General features: G+C 52.0%; 1 protein-coding gene and 1 pseudogene across 2 annotated transcripts in view; one reads left to right on the forward strand and one right to left on the reverse strand.

Annotated features, from left to right (window-relative positions):
• Window positions 1-320: 320 nt before the first annotated feature.
• On the reverse strand, window positions 321-491 carry LOC311589324 (small ribosomal subunit protein uS14-like; annotated as a pseudogene). The gene has a single exon. The product of its transcript is annotated as a small ribosomal subunit protein uS14-like (transcript).
• A 3,062-nt stretch (window positions 492-3,553) lies between these two features.
• SLC15A1 (solute carrier family 15 member 1) overlaps window positions 3,554-18,498 on the forward strand; it is a 58,493-nt gene continuing 43,548 nt past the window's right edge. Inside the window, exon 1 of the mRNA XM_084767799.1 lies at window positions 3,554-3,617. Coding sequence (XP_084623925.1) covers window positions 3,614-3,617 — 4 coding nt within the window. The 5' untranslated portion in view covers window positions 3,554-3,613. The remainder of the gene's footprint in view (window positions 3,618-18,498) is intronic.

Raw genomic sequence — 18,498 nt, forward strand, 5'->3', positions numbered from 1 at the left:
ACGAGGGGTCAGGGTGTCAGCCTATGGACATGACAGTAAGTCACGAGGGGTCAGGGTGTCAGTCTATGACCATGACAGTAAGTCACGAGGGGTCAGGGTGTCAGTCTATGGACATGACAGTAAGTCACGAGGGGTCAGGGTGTCAGTCTATGACCATGACAGTAAGTCACGAGGGGTCAGGGTGTCAGTCTATGGACATGACAGTAAGTCACGAGGGGTCAGGGTGTCAGTCTATGACCATGACAGTATTCTTTATGTACAAAGGCTAGCATGGTCAGTCTCACTGGGCAGACAGTCTTAAATAATCCACTCAAGGTCGCTCAGTCCAACTTAATGAAGCCTTTGTCTTTCACATACTAACGGAAACACTGACGGCACATGTTGAGCCCGTATTTCTGGATCAGACCATGGCGGTTAGAGCAAACGCGGCAGGAGCGAGAACCCTGGCCGAACTTCCGGGGGTGACTCTAGTAGAGCTGCTGGTGACCCATCTTGCCTTCAGCCAACGCGGAAAAAGGGACCAGCCACCATCTTGATGTGGTAAGGGGGACAGCAGAAATTGGGGCAAAGCAAGGGTAGAACCAGCTCTTCTAAGAACCATTTCTGCATCCCTGGGTTTTATTTACTGACATTCTGAGGACTGGAGGGCTAATGCAGCGAGATGACATGTCCCGGCCCACGGGACAAATCGAACCAGGGTTCACCTGAAAGTGGGAGTGCAGATTGAAAGTGGGGTACAGAGAAATAACGAGTCAGGTCTGGAAATTTCTGATCAAGGCTCCCTTTAATGCCAATAAGACTTTATATAGCAAGGTCAAGAGGATCTATCCTGATCCTTCTCTCCCTACCTCCCAGGCAGGAAGATCACAATAGCCTGAACAGCGCCCTGTAAGAACGTCCTATTACTGAGTAGCTCTCTGTAAGAACTTCCTTAATCCTCTGGGTGTCTCTCAATAGGGATTTCCCTACTTCTTTTAAAGGTAAATAGTCCAAGGATGGCCTGGAACACAAAGACCTCCTCCAGCAAAGCTCAGCAACTGGACGGTCACAGTGTGTGGCGAAAGCACAGGATTTCTGACATGGCAGAATTTAGCATGGCTCCCCACAGTGAGACACACGCATCACCCATCTCTTGCTTCCAGAGTCTCGCCAAGCCCCACCCCCACCCCACCCCCACTCCCGCAGCTTAGCTGCTGGTACTCCATCTTCTGTTTTCCAGTAACTCCTATTGGCTGGAGATGCAGCTCAGGGGTAAGCGCTCACTGGTCGTGCGTGACAGCCTGGGCCTGATTCTCAGCAAAACCTCCCCAAATGTGTTTTTCTCAGACCGAATGACTTTCCTTTCCTGTCCTTCAAATTCCCTCATGACTCAGAACCACTCCTCACGGGGAAGCTGTGGGACTTTTGCTGCCTAGTCCAGGAGTCCCTGAACCATCAGCCTACCCCAGAGCTGATGGCCTTAGAGGAGAGAGCGGCAGAGGCTGTGACGATGGAAGTGGAGTGAGGTGGCCACAGCAGGGACCACAGGGGCCATCAGCGATGCTTGGGGACGGAAGGAAGGATCATCAGCAGAGCCGCCAGAGGGAGCGCACGGCCCCGCCCTGGTTAACACCGCTCTTTTGCCCCCAGAAGCTGCTGAGCTTTTTGACCTAAGACCTGGAGGGGTAAGGGCAGAGAGCGAGCTGAGGAGAACCCCACACAGCATGGCTCTCACTGTAGAGGACACAGACGCTCCCAGAGCTGCTGGCCCCACCACATGCCAAGGAGCAGCAGCCCGCGGAAAATGATGCAAGCTCTATGGACACAGGTCTGTATTGTTTCACAGTTTGTCTGGTGCCCAGGCAGGAGCGATCTGATGGCGGAGGTGACAAACATCTCTTGCTCCAATGAATGATTAAATACGCAGCGGAGACACAGCGCCAGCTGCTGTCTGGGATCCCAGAGTTTCTGGCTTCTGGATGCAGGAGATGCTGATGCTGAACCTGGACCACACTGAAAACCCTGATTGGAAGTGGGAGTACTTCCACAGAGGCCCCACGATGCCGGTGTCTACGCTTATGACCTCAACGACACAACGTTATGCCTGCTATGCCTGCTGGGGAAACCAATCAAAGCAGCAGTCCGCAGCCTCACCTCTTCGTCCCCACTGCTGGCCCACAGCAGGTGTCTGCCCTCCCTTCCCACTGGCCAACGCAACACCGCCCAGCTTTCACCTGCAGCCACTCACCTTTCAGCAACATCAGCTGTTAGTCCATAGGGCAGAAGAATCCTCCTCCTGCTCCTGCTCCTCCTCCTCCTCCTCTTCCCGCTCTTCCCCTCCTGTGCCCCACGAAGAAAGGCAAAGGACAGGTGAAACTGCTTTTGCAAAAGGGCTTCCTCTGCGACACACACACACACACACACACACACACACACACACACACACACACACCGCTCCCAGCAGGGTGGCTGGGAGTTGCTAAGGGCAGATGATGAGGACAGGTGATCGGATAAACAAAGTGGGGTGTTAAGGGTACAGTGGAAGACTCGTCACCCTTAAAGAAAAGGAGTTCTGACCCATCTGCAAGAACGTGGCTGAGCTCCGAGAACACTGTGCTAAGTGAAGGAAGCCCTCCACAGTCCACTCACACAGGACACCTGGGGGGAGAAGGAAAGCAGGGTGGGGTGCCTGGGCCCTGCCAGGGCCTTGGGGAGCAGATGTAGCCCCGTGTCATGGGGAAGAAAGCTCTGCAGAGGGACGATGTTGGTGATGGTGTTTAATGTGCTCTTAATGCTTAGGATGATCGCTGAGCAGTAAGTACAATTGTGGGGTTGGAGAGGGCTAACACGCACCTTCTCCTCAGCTCTGAGGAGGCAGAAGCAGAGAGATGGATGCGCTGTGGCTGGGTAGCGAGTCTCTCCACAAATGACTGACTGAATATACAAGTAACAAATGAATGAGACTCGCTTTCATGTCCCATCTTAATGCTCCTCTGTACGCTTCCTCCAGGCTGGCCAGAAAGCAGGAAACTGGTCAGGTCAAGTACTGCTCTCCTGTAATCCCAGATGGGGAGCAGGGACGCAGGAGGACCAGGACCAGATCTGTTTGGCTGCACGCGCACACACACACACACACACACACACACACACACACACACACACACACACAATCTCAGTCAGTTCTGCTTTCCCACACAAAGGTAGATCGGTTCTCTGAGCTGTTGTTTGCCAAGTGGGGTCCCAGGACCAGCACAAACGCTTAAGACTGTCAATCATGCAAGACCCCAGCCCAGTCCTGCTTGCTTTACTCAGCAAATCCCAGGAGGGTGCCTGGCACACATTTTAACATGCCTCCTGGTGACTACTCAAAAGGGGATTCCTTGGCCCCAGATCCCTCCAGCCGCTCCGTGTCACTTGGGACAGCGGCATCTGTCCTGCCTCACCAGGGCTGGGAGTAGTGTCCTGCAGCAGGGGTTTAAGCCATAGGCTCCTCCAAGGGTGGAGCCCCGGCCGGCCCCGCCTAGCACTCCTACAGCCTCACAGGTAGCTAGCTGGGCAGGGCCTGGAAACAAAGTGAGGGAGGCTGAACCTCTGCTCGCCAGTCGCAGTCGGGAGCCTCGGAGCCGCCGCCGCAATGGGTACGTGAGCCTGGGCAGCTGGGGCGGGTCGCCAGGACAGGGACAATTCTGTCACGGAGCAGATTGCGGCAGCAGAGAGCAGGCTGGCTGGAGGCTGGAAATCTGGGCGCGAGGTCTCTTGACGTCCCCTCCTAAGAGGTCAGACGCCAAGGCTCGGGGAGTAAACGCAATCCCCTCCATTCCCTGGATGCCGAGTGGCTGTGGCCTTAGAGTTGGGCTGAGTTCTGTGGGTGATGGCAGGAACCGGTGGTGCTGGGGGCCTCTGGGCGCCCTGTTGGGGACCTTTGCTCTGCCCCTGCCTCTAGCTAAGACGGTGCCCCTGGAACTCTCAAGGGGAATCCCTGGCCCCAGCCAGGGTGGTCAAGCCACCTCTCTGTGGCCCTCCAGGTTCTGCCACACAAAGCCAGCAGCCCAGTCTTGAGTAGGAGTATCAGCAAACGAACTAAGAGGCAGTTTGGTGCCTGTCTTGCCTCATAGGACTCCGGGAGTCCTTAGAGGCACAGAGGGTCCCCTCCCCGACGCCATCAGTCCCTCTAAAGCTGGGGCAACGAGCTGACTCCTCCAAAGCCCCGCTTTGATGGCCAGCCTCTGTTTATCAGGCTGCATAGACACAGGTAGCGGAGCTCCGGGTCTGCCTGCATTGAGTTAAGTCTCCTCTTGCTACCGGTGTCCTCCTGCCTCAGGACAGAATGTCCTTGGGGGCCTCGCGCCCTCCTGGACCACACCAGGCGTTTCAGAAGCAGCAGCAAGGGTGTGGGTCACACCTTGAAATTTAGCTGTAGGAAAGTGCTGTTGAGGAACGATGTCTCATGTCATTTGAGATGGAGGACGTCGGACAGCCCCCAGATGGTAAAAAACGGGATTCCATATCCATCCCCAGTGCTGCTCCTCTTGTCTCCTTGCTGGGAGCCGCTTTGAGGTGCTTATGTTGGACTTTGATGCCAGGTGCCTGAGTTACCATAGGACCCGAGTTGTGTGAGATGTGCTTTGCCCTTCTAACAGACAGTGCCCGAGGGAACAGTTCCCAGAGGCCTGGAGGAAGAGAATACAGCAATGGGTGTTTCCTGTTTAATACTGGAGTTTTGCAGCAGGGATCAGCACCGCATGGGACTAACAACCAGTGATCTGTACTCAAACCAGGGTTTGGTTTGTAGATGCCTCCGCGTTCTCAATACCAAGAGCAAGGAAATGGAAGAGATAACTAAAAATTGAGGCAAAATGCAAAAAAAAAAAAAAAAAAAACCAGGAGGGAGGGGTTAAAGACTTGTCCTCTTGAGAACAGTTGGATTGTGTCAAATTGTTTCAGGTGTGATAGACCGTGACCTGGGATACTTGGAGAGTGAAACTGAAAGGCAAAACGCAGTTCTTAGAGACACAGGTCCTCTGAGCTGCTGGCTTCCTCCCGTGTGGTTCAAACCCGAGTTCACCCAGGGACCTCACTCCCCAGGGAACCGAAGGGAAGAAGTGGTGACTGACTAGGTAGCAGAGAGACACATGGGAGTCTTTAACGCCACGGGCTAAGCCGCTGCCGGGGGTGTGGACAACAGTCCTACCTGCATTCAGTGTCCGCTTGAAATCTTAAACCTAGACAGACACCAGCAGTCTCTTCCTGAAAAGACCAGTAGCAGTGACCCCTGGACTCTGTCTTTTCCCTGTAGAAACAGCCGCAGGCACACTGTGAACACGAGGGTGGTGCTGTCCCAAAAAACCAGCTGCAACTGTCAGCAGTCAACGTTTTGTATGGTTTTCTTTTTGTTTTTAGTTGTTTTTTAAAAAATACCCCTTTTAATTTTCTTATTGAATTTTATTAGTGTGTGTGTGTGTGTGTGTGTGTGTGTGTGTGTGTGCGCGCGCGCGCACATCCACCACTGTGCTTTTGAGACTGAGGCCTGTTCTGTAGCTCAGAAGCGCCTGGACCCCAACTGCACAGCCCAGATTAGTCTCAAACTCATAGTGATGCTCCCGCTTCAGCTACCCCCCCCCCCAATGTGCTGGGATTACAGTGTGAGCCAACACACCTGACATTGATACATGTTTCCATGTGCTCACAAAATAACCTTCAAGTTTTTCAGTCCTTTAAAAATGCTATACCACTCTCAGGTCCTGAGCAGGATGCAGGCCCCATCTGCTGATGGCTGACTGAAGGGATGAGGCTGTCTGGTGGACAGAGGACTCTCCCAGGCTGGGGAGAGGGCTCGGGGAGAAGAGGGCAAACACAGCACCTTTTGGACATTGTGGGGACTTTGGTCACCTCTCCCTTTTACTTAAAACCCAGCAAAAGGCCGGGTTGGATTTGATGGGGGATATAAAATACATCTCATACTCCAGTCTGGAAACCCACGGCTCCTCTTCACTCTGGTATCTAGGTGTGAGCGTCCTGTCCTCAGAAGGGAGCTTCCAGGTTACTTGAGAAGTCTACTTCCTTAGTGCGTCCGGCTCTGCCGCATACCTTCCTCAGATCTCAGCCTTGCTGGTGCGGCTGAGGGCTCTTTCCAAATCAGCCTCTTGCCTGGGTGTGAAGGATGAGGCAGCCTCGCAGGCACCTCCCACCCGGCCATTTCAAACTCCTCCCTCGTCCTCTCCCGCCTTGGAAGCACTTGGCTCACCGGGTGCCAGGGGAGCTGGTGCCCTGCTCCAAGCCAGGCTTGAGCAAGCGGGCTGCTGAGGTTTCCACGCACGGACAAGACCTGGCTGGCAGCAAGAAAGGGGAGCTGCTGAAACTGATCCTTGCTGAAAATTTCTAAATTTATTTTTACCTTTTGTTGTTCTTGTCTTGACTTAGGGTTTCAATTCAAATGCTTCGTGTCTGAAAATGATGGTGAACTTCTATTTCTTTATCTATTTATTTATCTATTTATCTATTTATCTATTTATTTATTTATTTATTTATTTATTTATTTATTTGCATCCCTATCAGGGCCCCTTCCTCCTCTCTGTAAAAGTAATTTTATTCTCCTGGCTCATTTGTTGTCTGAGAGAGGCTTACTACCTCCTTCTGGAACCAAGGTCTAGTTCTGGAAGCCTCTGTACAATCTAGTCTAGGCCTAGAATTAGCCTCTGAGACTTCCTGCTTAACGAGCTCACCCTCACTTGTTCTTCCTGCGCTCTGGGCCGGCTGGTTCAGCTCAGCTGTCGGCCTCAAACCCAGCTGACTTATTCAATCCGGCTTCTCTCTTGGCCTAGAATTGCTCTGCTTGGCCTCTAACTCAGCCATCTGCTCTAATCTTCTGGCTTCTTCTCATTTTCTGGCTCATTCCATCTTCACCTGAGTTCTCTCTCTGTGACCCATCTATTACTGTCCTGGTAAAAATCCTCCCATCTCTAAGAAAATTGCCTCTTAAGTAGCTTCCCTTTCCTCTCTCTTCTCATGAGAGTTGGGCGTATCCTAGCCTGTCAAATCTTCTCTGATTTGTCACTTTTTCTGCCACTCAATTAGACATCCTTTTCAAACATGGGTGCTTCCTTCTACAAACTAACTGTACCTTTGTGTGGGATTAAAGGCGTGCTTGTATTCCAGCTGGATCACACAGACCTAGAAGGTATTTGGATGTGATCTCTTGACAGAACAGCCGTGTTCTGAATTAACATCCCTCTACACCTCTCCTCCCAGCCCCACCCTCTTCCCTTTCCCCTTCTCCTCAGGAAAGGGGACCCCCACCACACCCCACTCCCGCCAACAACAACCTGCCTACCCCAGCACATCAAGTTGCATTAGGACTAAGCACATCCTCTTTCGCTGAGGCCCAGCTAGGGGAAAGTGATCCAGACGCAGGCAACAGAGCCCATGTCAGAGCCAGCCCCTGCTGCGATTGCTAGGGGACCCTCAGGAATACCAAGCTGCCCATCAGCTACACATGTGTGGCGGACCTAGGTCCAGTCAACGCATGCTCTTTGGTTAGTGGTTCAGTCTCCGTGAGCCCCCACAGGCCTAGGGTACTTGACTCTGTTGGTCTTCTTGTGGTGTTCTTGTCCCCTCCGGGTGTAGCTCTCTTCCCTCAACTCTTCCACGAGACTCTTGGAGCTCTGCCTCACGTTTGGCTGTGGGTCTCTGCATCTGTTTGGATCTGCTGCTGGGTGGAGCTTCCTGCTCCCTCTTCCCCAGTGTTGGGATTCAGGTGTGCACCACCCACTTCATCAGGTGTGTGAGGGCAAGTCCAAGACTTTGCCCATGCTGAGCAAGCACTCTGCCAAGCGTGCACCATCTCTAGGCTGGTTTTCTAACTAGCACATGGGCGCTCACCTGGATGAGCATCACTCTAGGGCCCTGGCTCTATGGGACTTGGGTGGAAGCCAAGGGTGGCCATGTCCACACGTTCTAGGGATGTCCTTGCCGCTTGTCCCAGGACCGTACTCTGAGGGTGATGGCTTACAGCGACTCTAAGTGACTGTATCTGACAGCACTCCCTTACCCATGCCTAAATGTTGCTGCTGTGTTTAGAAATTAGACTGCGGTAATTGGTAATTAGTCCAGCTGCCCCTGGGTGCATGTGAGTACATGTCCTCTGCGATGGCTGGACTTGTGGCAGTTTGAACAATGGCTGTGGACAATCAAAGTGAGAGATGGTCCCCTGGGGCTGGCAGACTGGGCCTAAGGACCCTGATTATACAGGGCACAATGACAAGTGATTCTATCCCTTGCAGGAGGGAAAGTGGGTAGGTGTCTCAGGTGAGCGGATCAGGAAATAAAAACAAGGGTGAGTCCAGAGGGACATCTGCACATTCCTCCCTGATGACAGAGAGTAGAGAAATGCTATCAGTGACAGCGACTGACTCAGAGAACGTGTAATGCTGAGATCGCAACACGAGCAACCAGCGAATCTGTTTTATAACTACGTTACTTAGTTTACAAGCGCAGCTGCTACTGACAGAGCTAAGGCTACCTCAGCAGTTAGAAAGTGCTATTGCTGGCGCTGGAGAGATACCACAGCAGTGAACAGAAAGTGCCGCTCTTCCAGGTGATCCCAGTTTGGTTCCCAGCACCCGCCCACAGATAGTTATAAACATCTGTGATGCCAGCTCCAGGAACTCGGCCCTCCGGCATCTACGGGTGCCTGCACTCACACACACACACACACACACACACACACACACACACACACACGTGAAAATAAATTAAATCTCTTTTAAAACAGAAGAAGAAAAGAAAGCACACTGTCAAGAGGGACAGGATCTTCCCCAGAGACCACAGGGGCGGGGAGGCCTCCCGGAAGCGCCCCTGCGACTGGCCCACCAGATTGCAGGAGCTCTCAGTTCATGGTGGGTTTGCACCCACCAGATTATGTGGGTAAATGTGACAGGGACATGTGCCTCATTAGGAGGTTTTGGTTCAAAAATCAGCTTCGGGACTAGAAAGGACAGCGTACTCTTAGAGAGGAGGACCCATCCCAAGTTCTCAAACTAAACCAAATTTTGTAATGCGCTCTGTTGGGATGCAGCAGAGCACTGTTCACTTGTAGAGTTGGGATGCTCTTGGGGAAAAGAATTCTTGTCTTTGTTCAAGCCAAACACAAGAGCTCCTTTCCCAGGGCTCCTCCCATGGCTGAAGAGGCACTGTGTTCTACGGCAGCAGGAGAGTATTTCCTTACAGATGTGGGAGCCAGAGTCCGAAGTCAAGGTGTTAGGAGGCCGTGCTCCGTCTGAAGTCTCCTAGGGACTCTGGCCCATGCCTTTCTCTTGGTTTCTGGTGACACTGCGGCCCTTGGCTCAGAGGCATTGCTCAGGCTCTATTTCCATGGCCACACGTCATCCTGATTGTCTGTCTCCTGTCTCTTCTCTCTTGTGAGGACATCACTCACATTGGATGGATGGCCTGCCCTTTTCCCGTTTTACCTCACCTGGATGAATGATCCTTGCATCAAGACTGTTTCCTAGGGCCGGGTGTGGCGGCGCACGCCTTTAATCCCAGCACTTGGGAGGCAGAGGCAGGCGGATCACTGTGAGTTCGAGGCCAGCCTAGTCTACAAAAGCGAGTCTAGGATAGCCAAGGCTACACAGAGAAACCCTGTCTCAAAAAAAAAATTGTTTCCTAAAAGACCATATTGTGAGATTCTGGAAAGCTCTATTTAACCTCTACATAATATTAAGAAACCGTGTTATAGTGCAGAACATATGGAATTAAGCTGTGATGTATGGCATGTAGAGATGACTTTATTGCGCTCAGCAGCAACATCCCAGGTGCCACTTTTGGTGGCCAGTGACTCCCCCAGCAACACAGATGAGCCTTTGTGTCACGTTTCCAATCAATTCTAAATAATCCATTTAGTAACAGAAAGGGTGTGGGGAAAACCTCCCCCATGCTAGAAGAGCATCAGTGAACTCTACACTGGCTATGATGTTGTACTATGGTGTCATCCCAGTACTCGGCGGTAAAGGCACGCAGACCTCTGTGAGTTCAACACCAGCCTCATCTACACAGGGAGTCGCTCAGCCAGGGCTGAGGTGAGGTGAGGAGAGGGGAGACCCTCTCTCAAAACTCAGACAGAAATACAGCAGGTTAAATCAGAAACACTTAAACTGACAAAGTCAGTACAGGAAACCTGTCTCATTATTCAGAACTCACAGCCATCCTCTCTTGATTCTGTGATAGGCTGGGCTGGATGGGGGAGTAAAGTCTCCAGACAGTCTTTATGCACACTGTGCAGTCATTTATTCACTTTATATCTTCAGGGTAGCTGTTTTTTTTCCTCTTGTTCATCCCCAGATTATAAGACTTGGAAGGGCCAGGAAGTGGTGGCGCACACCTTTAATCCCAGCACTCGGGAGGCAGAGGCCGGCAGATTGCTGTGAGTTGAGGCCAGCCTGGTCTACAAAGTTAGTCTAGGACAGCCAAGGCTACACAGAGAAACCGTGTCTCAGGGTGGGAAAAAAAAAAAAGACTTGGAAGGGGTTAAAACACATAGAGTGTTATTAGATTACATCTAACAAAAGTTAAAATGCACACATCTCACTAAAGTTTACTTCAATAACTTTTTTATCTTTTCATATTAGCAATGGGGTGTATACAATCTAAATTTCAGTAAGGAAAGCATTTTCACTCTTTCTTGAGTCTTTCAGGCTAATTTTGCAATGGTAAAGCAGGTTTTTTTTATTTTCTGATTTGTCATCTTAAGAAAAGAAAACTTTTGTGTATAAAAGCCATGATCTTGGTTGCCTTTAAAATGAACTCCTCACAAAGCCCAAGGCTGATTCCTTTTAATTTAGCAACATCTAGAAGGCTTGGACCTTGTTCTCGCCTATGAAAATACAGCATGCTCACACATGCACCCCTGGGGCTGGGAGGCAGGTTTCTGTGCCCTGTTGGGAATCTCCTACTTGAGCTTGGTGGGGATGAGGGGGTGGGGGGGATTGAGGGGGGGAAGGGACATAGCCACTTCCGCATGTCTTCGCTCTGTCTCTTCTGGGCCTCCTCTCAGGAAGAGTCTCTCTTCCTTAATCAAGGATCGGACCAGTCTCCTCACGCTCAGCCACATGCACTTAAAACAAGCCGTAGTCTAAGTCCTGACCCGAGGATGTTCTTCTGTAATAAAAACATCCACGTGTAGATAAAGGAGCCAACCTAGGGCTCAAGGGTTGTAGCAGTCACTTGTCTCCTGCTGTGCCAAAACCCCGTGACCAAAGTGCCAGAGGCAGAAGGAAGGATGGCAGCGGCAGGCAGGGTCTGCAGTGGCAGGTGAGAGCTTACATCTTGACCCATGAGCATGGGGGAGGGAGGGAGGGAGGGAGGGAGGGAAGAAGGGAGGGAGAGGGACAGAGGGAGAGGGGGAAGGGGAGAGAGCGGGGAGGGAGGGAGAGGAGAAAGCATAAACACTAACTGGGCATGGTTTGGGCTTTTAAAGTCTCAAAGCCTCCTCCAATAAAGCCATGCCTCCCAACCCTTCCCAAGCAGTTCCACTAAGAGAGGACCAAACAGCTAAGTGTCTGAGCCTGTGCGGGCTGTCCTCATTCAAACCACCGTAGCTTACCATCCTGATGCCTAGGGAAACCATTACACCTGAGCACATGGTCCCTGGGTCCCTGTATCCCAGGGTCTCTGTAATTTAGGACTACAACTTCCTGGGGCTTCTGTTCTTCTGCATCCTAACTCTGAGGGACTCTCTGGCCTGCTGACCTTTCCCTGCCGTGGAGCAATTTGGGACTTGAGTGATCTGTGAGCTTGTTGAAATGTAGCTGGATCCTGTGACCCGCTAAGACCCTGTCTGCCAAATCACAGCAGAAGGTACACTCAGAGAACCATCTCTGGTTGTAAGACAAGACTGTGTGCACGTGCTGATGTCAAGCACCTTCCTGGTTTTAATTCTTAGGTTTGTTTGCCTACTCACTGTGTAGACCAGGCTGGCCTCAAACTCACAGACAGCCTCCTGCCTTTGTCTCCCAAGTGCTCGGATTAGCGGCTTGTGCTATCATGCCTGACAATGTCAAGTGTCTTCCTTTCTTTTTTTTTTCTTTTCTTTTCTTTTTTGTTTGTTTGTTTGTTTTTGTTTTTCAAGGCAGGGTTTCTCTGTGTATCCTTGGCTATCCTGGACTCACTCTGTCAACTAGGCTGGCCTTGAACTCACAGAAATCCACCTGCCTCTGCCTCCCCAAATACCACTGCCCGGCTTAAAGTATCTTTCTTAATCTCTCTCCATTTTATTTTTTCAGACGAGTCTGTCCTTACCAGTTTACCTAGGCAGGCTGGTCAGTGAGCTTCAGAGATTCTCCCATCCCTGCCTCCCCAGTGCTAGGATGTAGGTGCTTTTTCCCATGCCTGTTTTGGGGTGTGTGTGTGTGTGTGTGTGTGTGTGTGTGTGTGTGTGTGTGTGTGTGTGTGTGTGTGTGTGTGTGTGTGTGTGTGTGTGTGTGTGTGTGTGTGTATACAGGGAATCTGAGCTCAGGTCTTCTCATCTCCAAGGCACACAGGAGTTTCAATCTAAGTTTACCGACTGAGCCAGCTCCCCGATGCTTTAGAAGCCTTTGTAAAGGGAGGAGGATGTTGCAACATAGTTATAAGTGCTACACAGCAAACAGCCTTTGGCCTTCCGGCCTGGAGGCTGCGGCCCCAAAGCTCAGGTGTAGAGAAGTCCAGGCCCCCAGTACCCAGCGACCTCTCTAGAGACCAGGGCAGTTACAAATGTGACTAATTAACAGATCATAGTAGAGCGGGGCGGGCTACAAGGTCAGAGTAACCACTAGACTATCTTCTGTAGCGGGGCAAGTGTGGGCGTCAGGACGCTGTGTGGAGATGAAGACGAGAGTAGGCGGTGTTTCTACAAGGCCAGGAATAGCAGAGACTGCTAGAAGCCCCTAGGGGGGCCAGAACATTCTCCCTCTCGGGCACGGATGACAGGAACTCTCACAACTCCTCGATCTCAGACCCCTAGCTTCTACAATAGTGAAGCAACCAATGCAGGCTGGTTTTGAGGCCCCAGCCCAAGATGCCTCGGATTCTAGCAACTTCAAAACGCATATGCTGGCCGGGAGCTGGCCGGGAGCTGGCCGGGAGCTGGCCGGGAGCTGGCCGGGAGCTGGCCGGGAGCTGGCCCGGGAGCTGGCCGGGAGCTGGCCGGGAGCTGGCCGGGAGCTGGCCGGGAGCTGGCCTGGGAGCTGGGCCCCTGAGCCCGAGCAGTTGAGAAGGCAAAGACGAGTACACGCGACAAAGCATGGCCAGACTGGCAGATGAGAAAGATACAAGGGTGCGTTCCCAGTTAAGCAGGGTTGAACATCGAGAGTGCCCTGGCACCTGCCTGGCAACAGGAGCTGCTGTTGGCTCTGTGAGCTGTAAGGTGCCCCGCTGTTGTGGAGTTGACACTAGTTAGCAGCTAAGTGGGCTCATGTTCCATGCGGGACTCCTGAGGAGCGACCCAGGAGGTGCATGGGATATGGATTCCTCACAGCCTCTCCTCCTCGCCACAAGACTTCTGCCAGGACTAACAATGGCCAACCAAGTCTTGGGTAAGGCCCCTAGCACTGAGCTGACCCTCTTGGATGGCATCGTGTCTGAACCATTTCATGTAATCAGTGCTCTCTCACTAGCAATGCCCCTGCCACTAGCTTCATGTCCTTAGCACGTAGGTAGCTTTTCTTATTCTCAGGGTGTTTGTTTTTGTTTAAGATAGAATGTCCCTGCATAACCCTGGCTGTACTGGAACTCACTCTGTAGACCAGGCTGGCCTTAAAGTGCCCCTGCCGCTGCCTCCGGAGTGCTGGGCCCACCTGGCTTTCCTTGCTTTGGCTATGAGTGGTGTAGACAGAACAAGCCCTGCTGCCGTCATGGCCTCTCCTCTTTGTATGGTGTTGACATTCATATACAGAGTAATTCAGAATAAAGTTCGTATTTCAAGATCTGTGATGATATCAGGAAAGCCCCCTTTTCCATGGAAGGGAAGGTACCCACAAACTTGCCCAGAGTTTACGGTACAAGTGTTTTTTAGAAGTGGTAGGAGTTCCTTTCTCAGACCTCAGCAAAATGCTTTGTTCCTACCAGTGTCTCAGGTCCTGCTCCTGAAGTGCGCTCTGGTGGCCGGAGTGTTGCTGAGCCATGTGCCACATGACAGTGCTCTGACTGCGGATGGCATAGGCCCGCGGGATTTACAATATACCGCAGGCCTGTGGTGGGTCTACCCTCCAGCTTTGAGGAAACGCACTGCGTGATGTTTGAACAAGGATGGAAGTGTCATAACCCTCTTCTCCTTCAGTGATGATGTTTCTCAGAGCACTTCAAGCAGCGCTCACTGTATTGACTTTTAGGTAGCGAAACATCACTTAGAGATTCCAACCCCTACCCTAAGAGGCTCAGTGGTGCACGCCTGTAATCCCAGCACTGGGGAGGCAGAGGCAGGAGCATCTCTGTGAGTTCGAGGCCAGCCTGGTCTAGAAAGCAAGCCCAGGATAGCAAGGACAGCTATCTCTAGCTCAACCTTGTCTATATAAAAACAAAAGATGAGAGAGAGAGAGAGAGAGGATGCGATTCCATACTGACCCACACCCTGCATGGTTCAATAGTGCTCAGCCTGAATCACAGGAAATGCCCATGTTAAAGGGGAAATGATGTTAAGTTCTGAGTCTCACTGGAGTCTCATTTTTCCCCCTGATTTCTCTGTCCATCTGCTGTATTCCAAAGTTAGTAATGAGAGAAATGTGTAATATATGCTTACAGTTATTAATTTTTGTCTAAATTTTTTTCGGGTATAAATAAAGGAGGTTTACTGTGGGGAGGGAGGTGCGAAGGCTGGAGATGGGGTAGGGACAGTGAGTGAGCCAAGGGGACACCTAGGAGAGAGGGCTGGGCTGGCAGGCGCATAGACTCCACACACCCAGCTCAGCTTCAGGCACCTGGTGATCTTGTCTAAAATTTTTAAACAATAGAAAGTCAAAATTCAGCCAGGCGGTGGTGGCACACGCCTTTAATCCCAGCACTCAGGAGGCAGAGGCAGGTGGATCTCTGTGAGTTCCAGGCCAGCCTGGTCTACAGAGTGAGTCCAGGACAGCCAAGGCTACACAGAGGAACCCAGTCTCGAAAAACAAACAAAAAACAAAAACAACAAAAAAAGGAAAGTCAAAATTCATTAGATATAATAACAGCAAAAGGCAATGTTTAGTCAGTTTAGACGCACTGGCACCAAGGGGCTGTGATGTGGCCCTGGTCGTACTTACGTCTCCAGGGGACCTAAGGGCTGTTGTGGACACTGAGTCACTCCCCATGCTGATTGAGGGTCATAACCAGGGCGGTGACCACACAGATGGGCTAAAGTAAACCAAGTCAAAGCGGAAATCTGAGCTCAGATCCAGTCTCCTGTGGCCCTTGGCTCTGCACTCGGCCTTTTCTATGATAGCAACCCTGTCGACACAGGTACGTTCAGATAAGAAATGCTGACTTGGTGTATATCCAGCAGATAGCTTGGCAGCGGCCTATAAAAGGAGCTGAGTGACCTCTGCCCCAGAATAATAAAGGCAGTTCTCGGTAATGCACACCTTTCAAAACACAAAATGCTTCCTGTAGGATGTCTTTGCTCAAGTGAGGCTGGACACTTAATTTTTCGTGATGAAATTCCAGGCCTGATGATTGGTCAACTAAGGGCTTGTCCCTCTAAACATTTTCCGAAACCATATATACATTTGATGTATATAAACTCAAGAGAATATTTAGCAGAGATACATAGCCTTTGCTCTGGAGATAAAAGATCCTTCCCTTGAGCCAGGCACCTAGGGACATGGGGAAGGCACCACTGCGGTGAGACTCAGCCTGCTCCCGAGGACACTGGGCTCGCAGCCCTCCGTTCTGAGAGCACCTTCCCCCACCCCCTGCCCCTCCCCCCCACCCCCCACCCCATCCCCCCCCACCCTCCCCACCCCCCCAACCCCCCCACCCCCACCCACCCCCCACCACCCCACCCCCACCCCACCCCCCCCACCCCACCCCCCCACCCCCCCACCCCCGCCTTCGTGAGTCTCAGTCCTTGATTTGTCTTTGGAAGGCCATGGGGAAACCATGTCTCTGAAGTTTAAATAGGTAGGCATTTTGCTGTGCTGTCTCTTTGTGGGTTTTTTGTTAGTTTGGTTGGTTGGTTGTTGGTTTTGTTTTTTCGAGACAGGGTTTCTCTGTGTAACCTTGGCTGTCCTGAACTCGCTTTGTAGACCAGGCTGGCCTCCAACTTACAGCAATCCACCTGCCTCTGCCTCCTAAGTGCTGGGATTAAAGGCGAGCACCACCATGAGCCGCCCTACAACGAATCCAGGCACTGAGGAATACCTCGGCCTGGTCTGCCGCCTCCTTCCTCCTGGTGACTAAGAGTCTTCCCTGTGTGGAATGGTGGCTAGAGAGTGTCTGTTGCTAGTGCACGTGTTACCAATATCCAGTCAGGAATGAGGTGGCGTAGGAGGTTCTGTAGCCCAAAGTCTACACGAGGGTGGGGGCAGGGGCGGGTGAGAAACCATGGAGCAGATATTCTTGGGAGGATCGACAAACATCAGGCTTGAGAAAGAGGAAGACACCAGAATTGGAAAGGAGAGAGCATGCGGTAGAGAGAGCTGGCCTCAGAGAAGGGTTGTCTGTCACGGAGGCCACCTCTCGGGTGGTGTCAGGAAAAGTCCCCTCCCTCTGATCTACCCAGGGCTCCTCACAGGCCAGACACAGCACTGCAGGCTTGGCAGGTCCTGGGGACCCTTTAAGGGGATAATGCTGAGCAGGGGAGTGGGGGGAGGGGCAGGGGGACGGGAGCATGTTACCCTCTCACTGCAGCAAAAGCAACCTAAGAAAAAAAGGTTTGGTTGGGCTCCTTGAGCGCACTCCATCCCTGCAGCAAAGCCATGACGGCGACAGCACAGTCACATGACCTCCACAGTCAGGAAGAAGGGAGAAATGGCATCTGGTGCCCAGATCTCTTTCTCCTTGGTTATCCCAGGACCCCAGCCATGGAGTGCTGTTCACACTTCAGTTAACGCCTTCTGGAAATACCGCCATAGACATGCGCCCCACAGTGCTCCAAGTCCAAGCAAGGCAGAAGTTAAGATTAACCCCACACATATGGAGTGCCAGGGCCTGGATCTAAACCTTGTATTTGCAGACTGAGACAATTGGGTCTTTAGAGACCCACTCGGTGACATTTAATCACCACACAGGAGAGTGTCATTCAAGGCTGAAGATTCTAGCATGGCAGTGTCTCCAGCTCACTAACGCACGAAGCTGGCGAGAGAAGCCTTCACATAAACTCTTTCTTAAACTATGTGTGTGCGCTCATGTGCACACGTGGGTCTGTGTCAGTCGGAGGCAAACCTCTCCTAACGTAGATCCTGAGAGTTGAACCCGAGTCTTCAGCCTTGGCACCAGGTGGCCTTTGCCTCTGAGCCATCCTGTTGGGCCTCGTGGGCTCTTACTGCAGCCTCACAGAGCAGGTGGCACTTCTCTTCTCACCAGCTGGTTCTCTAGGTCGGCCTGGGGCCCAGGTGGCAGCTGGCAGACCTGAGGGGCAGCCCAGGTCGGACCCCATGGCTCTTTATGCACTGCACCTGGAGGCAGCCCCTTCCTTCAAGGAACTATCAACTGTGGGGGAGAAACCCAGTTTGGTTGTGGTGTGGCGTCTCTGGCCTCAGCTTTCACAGCCAGAAAGGTTGGGAATTAGGAGATCAGGGTGGCGTTTTCCCTCCTCAGAGCAAGGACTAAAATAATATCAAATGTACTCTGAAGTGAGCACAAAAAAAACAAACACAAGACCGTCTATGACACCCTGGGGCCATGGCTGAGCAGGGCAAGTGGAAATGGCCCCAGCTCAGCTGACAGGAACAGGGAAGGATGTGCTTGCCAGGGAGTAGGTGGGCCTGGTTTGGGAGAACCAGGTGGTTTAGGTCGAGAACTGGGTTTCGCTTATTGTGAGCTGGATCTGAGAGTCATACAGGCTGACAGTGTGGTGGGAATTTCTGAGGGGAAGAATGTTGAGTGAGGAACGCAGAGGGAGACCGAGAGGCAGAAGCAGTAATGGACACCGCCACCTGCCCAGCTTTTACACCTGGTTTCTGCTCTGGGTAGCTGGTCTACCTGGTTCTCAGGGCCAGAGGAGTGGTAATCTTGACTTACGAAGGTCTGTCAGGCGGCCAGACATCACGGCTTACAGAGGCTTCTCAAAGTGAGGTTCCGAGCTGGACTGCAGTACCTCATCGCCTCGGAGCTTGTCTGGAAACTCTGGATAGCTCACTCCGCTGTACGGGCCACAGCTGAGGTTGAAGGATTACTTATAATTCTCCAGGGCAGCAGTTTTCAAAGCGTGCAACCACTGGGGACTGGTTAGAAAATGCAGTCACGTGTGTCTGCTAGAGCTACCGAGTCAGCGTGACAGCCCTGCCCAACAGTCAGTTCTCACAAGCCCCCTGCAGAGTTGCAGGCACAGTGCTCCTAACAGAGGCAGGGTGT

Source organism: Acomys minous (genome assembly GCF_964271855.1).
Source record: "Acomys minous genome assembly, chromosome: 18".
In the NCBI taxonomy this organism is placed as follows: domain Eukaryota; kingdom Metazoa; phylum Chordata; class Mammalia; order Rodentia; family Muridae; genus Acomys; species Acomys minous.